Here is a 12,679-nt window from a genome sequence, read left to right as displayed (position 1 = left end):
TCTTAATATACTGAGTTAGATCAATTGATTTTTGACTGTTTATTCACTTATTTTTGCATTCTGGAACAAATCCCACTTGGTCATGTCATGCTAATTTTTTTGTGTATTCAGTTTGCTTAATTTTATAGAAATTTCTGCATTTAAGCTCATGAAGGATATTAATCTGTAATTTCCTCTTTCTGGTTTTGGTATCAGGGTAATGCTGACTTAATAGACTGGGATGAGAACAGATACTTCCTTTTCAATTTTCTGATAGCATTTGTGTAGAACTAGTATTATTTCTTCCTTAACTGATTGATTCAAATTAGTCAATGATTTGATTTTAGTTAGGGATTTGAGTTTTCTTTGAGGGGAATTTCCTTTGGTACCAGGAATTGAGCCCAGGAGCACTTTACCACTGAGTCACATCCCCAGCCCTCTGTATTTTTTATTTTGAGACAGAGCCTCACTGAGTTGCTTAGGGCCTGAGTTGCTGAGGCTGGCCTTGAATTTGCAATCCTTCTGCCTCATCCTCCTGTGTCACTGGGATTACAGGCAAGGGCCACCATGCCTGGCTTTTTAGTTATTTTTAAGTATAAGTCATATAATATACATCTAGTACATTCAACTCTTAGCATGTTTATATAGTTTTATTATCAATCAAAAACATTTCAAGGCCAGCCAAGCATTCTGGGATTGGAGCTCTAGGGTGACTCATGAATTTTTGAGCAGAGACATCCCATGGGAATGAGAGGATGTGTCACTGGTGACGACATAGGCTGGGGAAGATGGGGAAGAGACAGGATTCGTGGCAGTCACCCCCTGGGAACCCCAGCAGCATGGAGCCACAGGGAGACTCAGAGCCAGTGCTTACCCTCAAGAGTGTTCAGGGTTGGAGGAAATGACGGGTTGATGTGCCTGATCTGTGTGCAGATGATAACAGCTGTTATCAGATCAGAAGTCTATTCTCTCTGAATCAGAAATCATTACATCAGCCACAGGAGCTAGCACAAACCTTCCCCGTACTCTCTATACTTCTTAATTTCTGTCATTCTTGGGGCTGGGGTTGTGGCTCAGCAGTAGAAAGCTCGCCTAGCACTTGCAAGGCCCTGGGTTGGATCCTCAACACCAGATAAAAATAAATAAATAAAATAAAGGTATTGTGTCCAACTATAACTAAAAAATAAATATTAAAAAAAATTCTGTTGTTCTGCTTTGGCTATTCTATAACAGCCTATTCTCACACAGTTGGTTTTTTGTTTCTTTTTGGTTTTGGAGAAGGCTTTTTTTTTAATTTTATTTTTATTTATTTTTTATACTGGGGATTGAACTCAGGGGTGTTTAACCACTGAGCCACATCCCCAGCTCTTTTTATTTTTTGAGACAGGGTCTCACTAAGTTGCTGAGGCTGGCCTTGAACCATCCTCCTGCCTCAGCCTCCCAAGCCTCTGGGATCACAGGTGTGCACCACCATGTCAGCTGGAGAAGGTTTCAGATAGCCCAAGTCCGTCCATCTGCACATCTGGTGGACACTCTGTGCTCACCACTATCTTATAGGAGGCATCCTCACCTCACTGCGTCTGCCTGGCTCACGTGGTCAGGGAAGCCTCCCGCAGAGGTAGCAGGAAGTGTGCCATTCAGAGAGGCTCCTGGGTGGAGGCCCCACATGTGGACAGCTGCCCCTGGGGCTGCTTGACACCCTCCTTAGCAGATGGCACCTCCCTGGTGGTGGAGTGAGGGCGACCCACACATGGAGCACTTATGTGAACGCTCCATTCACACACAGGCCAGGGCCAGTTCCATGGTCCAGGCCCAGAGAGGCTGGTTGGGATCCAGGTCTACACTCCTAATCCCCTGTTGCTACCATGAGAACGTCGTGTAGACCCAAATGGGTAGGAAACCACTTGGAGGACCACCCAGGAGACCCCTTGGCTGGGCTCCCTGGGCACTGTCATTCACATGGCCTGGCCCTTTCAAAGTGTGAAATTAGAATTCAGTGATCACAGTAACTCACTTCATCATTGATCTTTGTTTTTAAAACATTATTGTCAGATATGATATTAAAAATGACTTAATGCAAAATAATAGCTAACATTCAAGAGAGTTTAATTTGATCTTTTTCCAACAAGTAGATACAATTGTGACCCCATTTTACAGATAATCAGGGCCTGGAAAGCAGAAGAAATGCTCACGAGCTCCACGCCACCTGTCCAGCTCATCAGATCCCACACTTTCTCTCACTGACTGTGCTCAGCCTCACTGCCTCTGTGCTCATTCCTCCTGCCTCAGGGCCTGGCATGTACATACTAAAGGACTCCTCTACCTATGAAGCTCTCTTCCCTCCCCACAGCAGCAACTTGTCTTTTGCCTTCTTAACTCCATCCCTTCCTCTTTCTTCTACTCTCAGATTCCACCTTCTGCCCTCTGTGGCCCAAGTTGCAGTTGATATGTGCATCCTATGATTGAAGTTGCCTCTCCCTGGGACTGTGGGCTCCAGGGCAGGGAGCATGTCTCTGTGGGGTTTGGAGTTCTGACCTTCTGTTGGGTTCCTGGCAGTGATGTGAGGCAGGTGCACTTCAGGACTTGGCAGTCATTGTTTGAAGGAGTGAGGGACAGAGCCTGTGTTTGCCTGCAGCAGACATCAGCTGCTCCTGTCCTGTGTGGATCGTCGGAGAGGAACTGTGGTGCTGGCCAAGCTTGGGATGTGCAGTCTGGTCTTCCCAGGGCAGGGTGTGAGCCTGCTGGTCTATGGGGCAGTCACTCCTGCTTTACCCCAGCTCAGTGCCTGTGGAGCATTCAACTCCCAGCACCAGGAGTTCTAGAAAACTCATAAGTGCTCCTGATGCCCACCTAGGGCTGAGAAGAGCTGCAGGGTATGAGTCTGGCCCAGGGCACAGACCTCTCACGGGGGTGTGAGAGTGACAGGCAATAACAGGCGCTTATTTCATCTCTTTCGCTCAAGACTCTCAACACACCTTTTGAAATGAGAGGGAGAGCCCTGGTGGCACAGGCCTATAATCCCAGTGACTCAGGAGGAGCACAAGTTCAAAGCCAGCCTCAGCAAATTCATGTGACTTGAACTTTTCATTTTATTTTGGTACTGGGAATTGAACTCGGGGACTTCACCACTGAGCTACATCCTCAGACCCTTTTCATGTTTTGTTTTGAGACAGGGTCTCCCTAATTTGCTTATGGCCCCCACTAAGTTGCTGAGGCTCGCCTCCAACTTGCAGTCCCTCTGCCTCAGCCTCCCTAATCCCTGGATCACAGGTGTGCATCACCGTGCCCATCTGGAGAGCACTTCATTTTTTGGGGGGGAGAATATACCAGAAATTGAACCTAGGGGCACTCGGCTACAAAGCCACATCCCTATGTTGTATTTTATTTAGAGACAGGATCTCACTGAGTTGCTTAGCACCTTGCTGTTGCTGAGGCTGGCTTTGAACTTGCCATCCTCCTGCCTCAGCCTCTAGAGCCACTGGAGTTACAGGCGTGCGCCACTGCACCCAGCTAGAGAGTGCTTCTGATATGACCTTTAGACCCCAAAGAGAGGGTACTGGTAGATCCTCCAGGACTCAGCTTCCAGCCATGGCAATTTTTAACTGTGGCTGAGCTTTACAAAGTACTGATGCCAGGTCCTGTCCTCTGAGATGGTTCCAAGGCGCAGCCTGGCTGGGTTTTAAAACCTCCCCAGGTGACACTGATGAGCAGCTGGGACTTGGAACCCCTGGGCTCCCGGGCCATGGACAGTTGGTCTCAGGTGCAAAGCCTGGAGCTCTGGGCGTGGGAGGGTGCTGAGGTCAGCTCCATGAATTGACGCCCACCCCACCAGACTCATCACCTGCCAGACCACTTGAGCATGTCCTGCGTGTTGTTCCAGAGGGAGGACCACAGCTTTCCTTAGCTCAGCGGGACCTGAGCTTGGCTGTGGTATTTGAATCACTTGGGAATTTTTTTTTAATTCCAAAACCTAGGCCACACGTAATCAAGCCAGGCTGGGAGTGGCGCACAGATAGCGGTCATGTCTGCTCCCCAGGTGATCCCAGAACATGCTGGTTCTCAGCTGGGTCCTTGATTCCTGAGCACAAGAGCACGAAGGCCACTGTTCCTTGCCCTGCCATCGTCCACTCCTCCTCCAAGGCACTGTGTGGAGCGGCCTCTTCTGTCGCTTTGCAGGCCTCTGCATGCCAGGCAGGTGCCCCACCACTGAGCTTCATCCCCAGCCCTTTTTATATTTTAAAACAGGATCTCACTGAGTTGCTTAGGACCTCCCTAAGTTGTTGAGTCTGGCCTTGAACTCATGATCCTCCTGCCTCAGCCTCCCTAGCCGCTGGGATTACAGGCAGGCACCACCGCACCTGGCAGCAGCCTTTATTTTTCGAGAATAGTTTTCAGCTTTCTCGAAAGATAGTACATAGAGTTCTCATGACCCCCTCTGCCCCCACCCACAGTGTCCCCTGTTGTCAGCATCTTATGTTAGTGTGAATAATTGTTATCATTGATGAAACAATATTAATGTCACTATTAACTAAAATCTGTGGCTTAAATTAGGTTGTGCAGTTTTGTGGGTTTTAACAGATGTCCTGACACGTGCCCCTCATTCCTGTATCATACAGAAGTTTCATTACCCTAAAAGTATCCTTGGGTTCTCCCCACGCATCTCATCTATACCCCCACCCAGTCCTTGGCAGCCACAGCGTTTTTTAAGTTTCTGCATGGTTCTCTTTTCTGGAATGTCCCACTGTTGGAACTGTGCAGTGTGTAGCTTCTCAAGCAGCTTCTTTCACTCAGTAAGAGCATTTCAAGTCCCTCCTTGGCTTTCTGTGTCTTCATAGCTTATTTCCTTTTTCCTTTTTCTGTTTTTGGTCCTGGGACTGAATCCAGGGTCACTCTACACCGAGCTGCATCCCCAGCCCTTTTTAAAATATATTTTGAGATAGAGTCTTACTGAATTGTTGAGGCTGGGCTTGAACTCTTGAGATTCTCCTTCCCTCAGCCTCCTGAGTAGCTGGGATTACAGGTGTGCACCACTGTACCCGGCTCTCATTTCTTTATTATTGCTGAATAATATCTGATGCCATAGTTTGTTTACTATTGGAAGTCATCCTGGTTACTTCCAATTTTTGATCATTACAAATAAAATTGCTATAAACATTCATGTGCAGCTGGGCAAGGTGGCATACACCTGTCATTCCCAGCAACTCAGGAGGCTAAAGCCAGGAGGATTGCAAGTTCAAAGCCAGCCTCAGCAATTTAGTGAGGCCCTAAGCAACTGAGTGAGACCCTGTCTCAAAATAACAAAGGACTGGAGATGTGGCTCAGTGGTTAAGCACCCTTGGGTTCAATCCCCAGCACTCCCCAACCCCTGAAAAAAAAATCTCGTGCAGATTTTTTATGGACCTAAGTTTTCAGGTGCAGTTGCCAGGGTTTATGGTAAGAGCGTGTTTAGCTTTCTGAGAAGCTGCCAGGCTGTCTGCAAAGTGGATGGACCAGTGGACATTTCCACCAGCGATGAAAGAAAACTTTCATCGCTTTCCATCCTTGCCTGCATTTGGTGTTTTCTGTTTCATTTTATTCCAGAGATGAGTTATAGTCCAAAAATCTAAGGCTCACAAATGCACAGTGAGAGAACTGGAGTCGACTGTCCATTCAGGAAACTGCTGGCAAACTCTTTGGTTGTGTCTAAATCTGTCTCAGATTCTTGCTTTCTGAACTTGGGAAGGTGGTTTGGTACTAAGTCCCAGGTCACACAGAGGGGTCTTGCATCCATATAAATAATCCAGGAATGCATACTTTAGGTGGCAAAGTGGAAAAGTGTTGCCTGGAGTTGAGATGTGATAGCTGGGCCTCCAGTAGCCATCCTGGACCATGGGATGACCTGGAGCACAGGAGGCACATGCCAAGATGGCAGAGCAGAGAGATGAGCACCAAGATCCTGCAGGCGCAGTCCTGTTCCTGCACCAAGTGTGGTCTACCCCACTGCAGGCCTCTTTTTTAATCACAAAGACATAAAATCCTAGTCTCTTTAAACCCCAGTGGGTTTTGCTTTTTATTTTGTTCTTTGGCTCTGTGTAGCCTAACCTAATTCCAGCAGGTGTGAGTTGGGCCGGTCGGTGCAGTGCATCTCTATCCTGCACACTGGGGCCTCCAAGACTTACGGTGTCATCTGACACCAGCAGTGGTGTGAGTTACAGAGGCCAGGAGAGAGGAGAGGTGGCCTCCCCTGGTACACTGTCTCAGGAACAGACAGGCCAGGGCCTCCAGGTTGGGGGTGGAGTGTAGGGTGGGTAACAGCAGAGCAGGGCACAAAGGGAGGGCCTGAGGCTCAGGGTGAGTGGGAAGACTAGGGGAAATCAAGACCCTGCGGAGCTAGTGGTAGGACAGAGAGGAAACAGAACATTCTGAAAGAATGTAGGTTTGGGGCTTGAAAAGGAGGGGAGAGACCAAGAACGGGGACCAGTTCAGGATTCATAAGCATCCCCCTGGAAGAACCGGCTTGGTGTCGGGAAGGACGCGGCGCCCTGTGCTGCCCTGACACTGAAGGTCAGGTGGTGGAATGCATATGGCTTTAAAACCCAGACTCGCTAGCCAGGTGGTGAATCTGCTTACCTGCAAGTGTTTCTGCAGAAATTTTAGAAAAAGCTGGCAATAGTGAGGCCATGTAACAAGTCGTAAGGACACTGAAGTCATTAAGGTCATTAAGGTACCTGAAAATGGCTACAACAAATAGTGGGGAGGCGGGGAGAACCCAGAGTTGAAACCAGGTGTGGTGGCATGCACCTGTAGTTCAGCAGTTCAGGAGGCTGAGGCAGGAGGATTGAGAGTTCAAAGCCAGCCTCTGCAATTTAGTGAGGCCCTAAGCAAGATCTTGTTTCTAAATAAAATTTTTAAAAGATGGGGATGTGGCTCAGCGATCAAGCACCCCTGAGTCAATCCGTGGAACCAAATGAAAAAACAAACAGACTCGAGGGCTGGGGTGAAGCTCGTCGACAGAGCACCCGCAGCTCGGGTGAGGCCCTGGTTCCATCCCTAGCATGGCACACACACGACTAAATTACAAAGGGCTTGGTGCAGGTCTGCCTTCTCACTGAGGACATAGATCCTCAGACCTTCTGCTTCCCTTTGCCCTTCACCTTTGCCTGTCCCCCTCACCCCGCCTCCACCTCCCCAGTCCGCCCCCTGGGCTCCTGCATGCAACCCCTGGCCTCCGTCTGGTCTGTGAGGCTCTTTCTCCTGTCTACAGCCTTGTCACCCGCATCCCTAGGGAGGCCTGCTCCAGTGTCCCCCTGCCCCCGGGCCATCTTGGCCAGAATGTGCCTGAGATGTACGTGTGTGGTGTGTCCCTCACTGACCCTGTCACCTCTGCTCTCTGCTGGGTCCCAGAAGGACTAGAACAGCTCCCGAGTTCAGTTCCCATTTGGGAATGAATAAACATTTTATTTTATTTTTTTTAAATATTTCTTTTAGTTGTCAATGGTCCTTTATTTATTTCTATGTGGTGCTGAGAATCGAAACCAGTGCCTCACACTTGCTAGGCAAGCGCTCTACCACTGAGCTACAGCCCCAGCCCCTGCCCGCCAATAAACATTTTAAATGAAACTAAAGCTCACTGACCAAGTGTCAATTTAAGAACAAAGGGAAGTTCAGGAATCAAGTTGCGATACAAAATACAGTTCAGGCCTCCAGTGACTGCTATGAGCCCCCCACCCCTGGAGGATCAGGACTCAGTCTGGAGGCCAGCCCCGTTTCCTCCAGGAACCAGCCCCTTCCCCGCATAAGGCCAATGGGGGACCAGGGTCGTAGCTCAGTGGTAGAGCACTTGCCTCACATGGCAAACCCTGGGTTCAGTCCCCAGCACTGCAAAAAAAATGAAAAAGTGATGGAAACCTTCCCTCCTTCTGTCAGGGGTGGCCACAGAGACTCAGGACCCTGCAGGTAGCACCTCGTGGCCCTCTAATGCAGCCAGCCCTACACTTCTAGCTGTGTCCCCTGGGGGTGGCTCAAGAAGGATAAGACCAGAGGCCTGCAGCCTCGGACCTGCCTACTAGCCACACACCTGCGGGAGCCCCAGCTGAGCACAAGGAGGGGAGCACAGGGAGGGGAGCAGGGAGCCAGGCCTGGAGCCCTGGGCCCAGCGCAGGTTCTTGGGATGAGTGTGGATTTGCCCTTCCGCACCACCGTGCCTGGAGCAGTGGTCAGGTAGCTTCCTGCCCAACCCAGATGAAAAGGTGGCTTTTATTTTAGGCCTGGTTGCTTTCTCTTTTTTTTTAATATTTTTTTTAAGAGAGAGAATTTTAATATTTATTTCTTAGTTATCGGCGGACACAACATCTCTGTGTGTGGTGTTGAGGATCGAACCCGGGCCGCACGCATGCCAGGCGAGCGCGCTACCTCTTGAGCCACATCCCCAGCCCACCTGGTGCTTTCTTTACCCAGCAGAACATCACTTCCATCCCAGGAGAGGCACCTAAAGGCTGCTTTCAGTCTTGGCCTCTGGACAGAGCCCAGCTGCCAGGGGCTGCCTACGCTGGCATTTTAAAAGGCCCTGCGCCCAGGCACTGGCCCAGCGCTCCTCCAGAAGAGCTGTGTGGGAGAAACTGAGTGAGGGGGCGGGGCCTGGCCACTTCACGTCTGGGTTTCCTTCTGTGTCAGCTCTCCAGAAATTTCTCATTTGGGACAAACAGTGCTGAGGAAAAGCTGAGTGCATGGCCTACTTACAGACAGCGTTAATTATGGGCTCTGGGGTGGGATTTTCCTGTCATCATGTTACCAACATCCAGGGCTGTTGACGGGGACTGATTTATCCCAGGGCATCTGGGCAACCTCCTCTGAAACTGCCCCACGTCGGCCAGGGTCCTCTACAGTGCAGAGTGATCACTGGGTGGGGGAGAGGGGAGGGGGACAGCGCCAGGCTCCGAGTCTGGCTCTGGTAGGTGGGTGCTACGCCCTTCACGGGGCTTTGCAGCAGCCACACACCTGTGTGGGAGGAGGTGTGCCCAGAGAGGCCTCCCCTGGGGGTGATGTGTGTCCGTCTTCCACCCGAGTGTGTGCACACACCTACGTGAGTCCCAGAGGCTCTGGTAATGGTCTCCCTGTGCCCTGCACACCTCCTTCTTCCCGGCTCATTTGTGCAGCAGGCCAGAGGTATTGTCACGAAAGGGAAAAAACAAATGAGAAAGTTCTTTCTCTGCCGAGAGTCTGATTGCTTGTTGGTGAGTCCTGACCCATATACATTTCCAAAGAGGCACTCCATGTCTGTTGAAGAAATGTCCTTAGGGCTGGGGATGTGGCTCAAGCGGTAGCGAGCTCGCCTGGCATGTGTGCGGCCCAGGTTCAACCCTCAGCACCACATACAAAGATTTTGTGTCTGCTGAAAACTAACTAAATAAATAAATATTAAAATTAAAAAGAAAAAAAAGAAATGTCCTTAGACTGTTCTCAGAGCCCCTGGGCCTGCATTCTGCTGTCTGCCAGACTACAGCAGGCAGGGCTCGCTGTACCCCCGAGTGGAGGAAGCTTTCTTTTGGCGGTCGTCCTTGCAGAAGCCCTGGCCCTGCCTGGCCTGCCCTGCTCTGTGCCTGGTGCTTGTCTCTGGTCTTGCCCCGCCACTCTTTTATGCTACTCTGCCTTCATCAAGTCTGTCCCACTGCTGGAATGTCCTTCCCCTCTCTTGTGACAGGTGCCTTGTTTGTTCCTGCTGTCCACCAAAAATCAGGTCCCCCTCCTCTGAGCACATTCTGTAACCTTCTCCTGCCTTGGTTGCAGATACTCTCACTCGTGCTCATTCACCTAGCTGGCTCCTCTCCCTCCTGCGCTGTGAGCTGTCCGAAGTCAGGGTCTCCCCTGGGCCCCTGTTGACCCTTCACACCTGGCTAGTTTCTGCACACAGTGGGCCCTGAAGGCAGAACTCTCCCAAACTCTCACCCTCCAGAAACGGCTGTGGTTTGACAGAGCACTACTCATGGCTCTGAGCCCAGCCTGCCAGGGTCTTGACAATGGCCTTGTCCATTGTTAAGTGTAACATTTGTCAACATCTATGTCCTCAACACTGCTAGCTCATCCTGTGACTGCCTACAGCTCCCCTCTTAGTTGTGAAGAACTAGGTTGTGCTTTGTTTGGGATCCCTGTCATCTGTTCACTCATTCATTTATTCAGCTTCCCCTGTGCCCTGGCCACTGCTCTGGGCCCTGGGCACATGGAGATGACCAACACAGACGTGGCCTCTGCCTTCCTAGAATTTGCATTCAAGTGGTGAGAGGCCGGCAAGAAGCCAGGGAATTGATGAGTAAGACGACATGAAGGAGTGGCCGGCAGGGTGGAGCTGTGGACGCTGCCTCCTGGTGAGGGGGGCGGGGGGAGCCGTGGTGCGAGATGGGCCACCTCGACGTGGCCATCTTTGGAAGATATGCTTGACCACATTGTTTGTTATTTTTCTACTCCCTTGGCCGTGACAGTGCCCTTAAATGGTCTGACAGGAGAAAAGGCGCTGTGTACACACAACTTTCCATCTGTGTTGATTTGGGCAGATTGTCCTGCGTGTCTTGTTAAATTGGTGCGGAGAGACTGTACCCGTGGGCCACTGTTGCCCAGAAGACAGGGCAGCAAGGCATGCTGCTGGCAGGCAGAGGCCCAGGGAGCACCCAGATGTGACAGTGAGGGCAGTGACAGGCCACAGCAGGCTGTATCCCTGGTGGCAGAGGGCCGGGGCTTACTGCAGCTAGCATTGCCTTTTCTTTCTTTTTGTTTTTTAAACTCAACAATTCTCCTGCCTCAGGCTCCCCCGTGGCTAGGATCACAGGCAGATGCCGCCATACCTGACTAGAGGCTAGTGTCCTCTAAAGCTTAAGGTTCGGAGCCTTTGGTTCAGGACTCCTTGTGTCACTTAGCTGTGAGCAGCTAAGCACCCAATGGCTGCCTAGCATGGATGCTCAGGGCACTGTCACCTCAGCCCTTGCACCTGTCTGTAGCCATACCTTGAAGACTGATAAAGCATGCACAGGCTCACAGAGCTCCAGCAAGTGTCCGGAAACCATTCATTGCTTCCTGTCTGATGATAACACCTGTGATGCCAGAGGAAGCAGGAAGGGGCTGCCTTGCGCCAGACATCCCTGTGGCAGCCTTCTGGAGAGAGGAGTGGGCCTTTCCCTCCTCTCTCTGAGCCGACTCTCTGCCCTCCTTTGTCCTGACAGATGAAGACATGCGCTTGTGGTACCCCTCGTTGCAGGAGGTCATGGAGGCATTCCACAGCCTGGGAGCCCACAACCCTGCCCTGTACCCACTGGGGCCCTTTCAGCATGGCAGCAGGTGGGTGCCTCCCCTTCCTCCCTTCCCCTCTGCTGTCTTTCCTCTGATCACCAGTTACTGGGCTTGGCTCTAGCCCTCAGGGTGGGGAGCTTCAGAGCAGTGGCATATGCCACCTGGAAATTCGGATCTGTCCAAGGCTGGCGTGTGTGCTCCATGCGCCCGGCCTCAGGTCTGGGGAGAATGGGGTAGGTGAGCCTCACCTCTTGATGCATCAAGTGTTTGTTTCAGCCACTTGCTGAGTGAGACCTTGCTTCCCCACCTTCTGGTGGAGCCCAGACTTCTCGGATGGTTGGGAGCTCCCCAGACGTGTCCCCATCTCGCAAGCCTTGCTCCAGGGCTCTTGGTGGGTCCAGTGTTGACGGCAGCTGGAACACAGCAAGGCAGTTTTCCCTGTCATTTCCACAGTGCTCTCTCTTTTTTTTTATATATTTATTTTTTAGTTTTCAGCGGACACAACATCTTTGTTTGTATGTGGTGCTGAGGATTGAACCCAGGTCGCATGCATGCCAGGCGAGCGCACTACCGCTTGAGCCACATCCCCAGCCCCGACAGTGCTCTTGTTTCTCGTGTGCCCACTTTGCGCCTGGGCTGAGTGTGGTAGTTGGTGGACGGTGATGCTAATTTGCATGTGCACTGTCCCTTCCAGGGACAGTGCCACACAATACGCACATAACTGTCATCAGCAGATAGTGGCCACATCCAGGCTGTAAAAGTGTTATGATGTTGTTCTACAAATCCTGGCACATATGGCTTCCTGGAGGATTCTTTGAGGAGCTCCCGCCAAGCATCCAGCTAACAGTCCCTCTGGCCCAGGAGGTGCCTCGCCCTGGCTACTGGTGGCTGACTGGAGATGTTCCTCCTCAGGAAAAGCAGGCGCTTCCTTAAGAACCTGCTCTACGACTATTTAGTAACTGTCTGCCAAGCTAGCTGCACTCAGCTCTGCTGGAAACACCCCACGCGTGTGCCAGCCTGCGCTCCTGCCCCTCTCCCCGGAGCTCGGTGTCCGTATCTGGTGTAAGAAGCCACTTGCTGCTTCCTAATGCAGAGCTTCAGTCACACCCCTGTCTCAGATGAATGGGGGAAATTTGAATTTCACTCCAAAAAGCAAATGCACATGGAGTGGGAGACCAGTGGAGGGGATCAGAAGAGCTACTTCTGACTGCTGGATGAACCCCGAGCTCCCCCTGGGAAGTGAGAGGTAGCCCTGGAAACCATCTACCACCAGGTTAGACTCCCCGCTCCAAAGCCACTTTCCCCTTCCCCTCTCTTACTGGTTCTGCCAAGGTGTGACTGCTTCCTGCCCTTCACACTGCAGAGCAACTCGGCTGTCTCCAGAGGCCGCAGGGGGCAGGTGGGCGTTAGAATTGTGGCCCTTTTTTTGGTACCAGGGATTGAA

The 12,679-nt window shown here is 51.2% G+C and overlaps 1 protein-coding gene and 1 non-coding gene across 6 annotated transcripts in view; both read left to right on the top strand.

The window, feature by feature from the left end:
* Positions 1 to 12,679, top strand: part of Fam178b (family with sequence similarity 178 member B) — a 100,350-nt gene that overhangs the window by 45,856 nt on the left and 41,815 nt on the right. For all 5 annotated transcript variants that reach the window (XM_040270763.2, XM_040270761.2, XM_040270764.2 and 2 more), the window contains exon 9: positions 11,169 to 11,283. In XM_040270763.2, the coding sequence (XP_040126697.2) occupies positions 11,169 to 11,283 (115 nt within the window). The remainder of the gene's footprint in view (positions 1 to 11,168; positions 11,284 to 12,679) is intronic.
* LOC120885164 (small nucleolar RNA SNORA33) lies at positions 6,565 to 6,704 on the top strand. Its single transcript, XR_005727667.2, has one exon. It is a non-coding gene; the product is annotated as a small nucleolar RNA SNORA33 (small nucleolar RNA).

This window comes from Ictidomys tridecemlineatus, chromosome 12 (genome assembly GCF_052094955.1).
Source record: "Ictidomys tridecemlineatus isolate mIctTri1 chromosome 12, mIctTri1.hap1, whole genome shotgun sequence".
Lineage (NCBI taxonomy): Eukaryota > Metazoa > Chordata > Mammalia > Rodentia > Sciuridae > Ictidomys > Ictidomys tridecemlineatus.
Note: the sequence above shows the minus strand (reverse complement) of the source record. Positions and strands in the feature narration are given on the sequence as shown.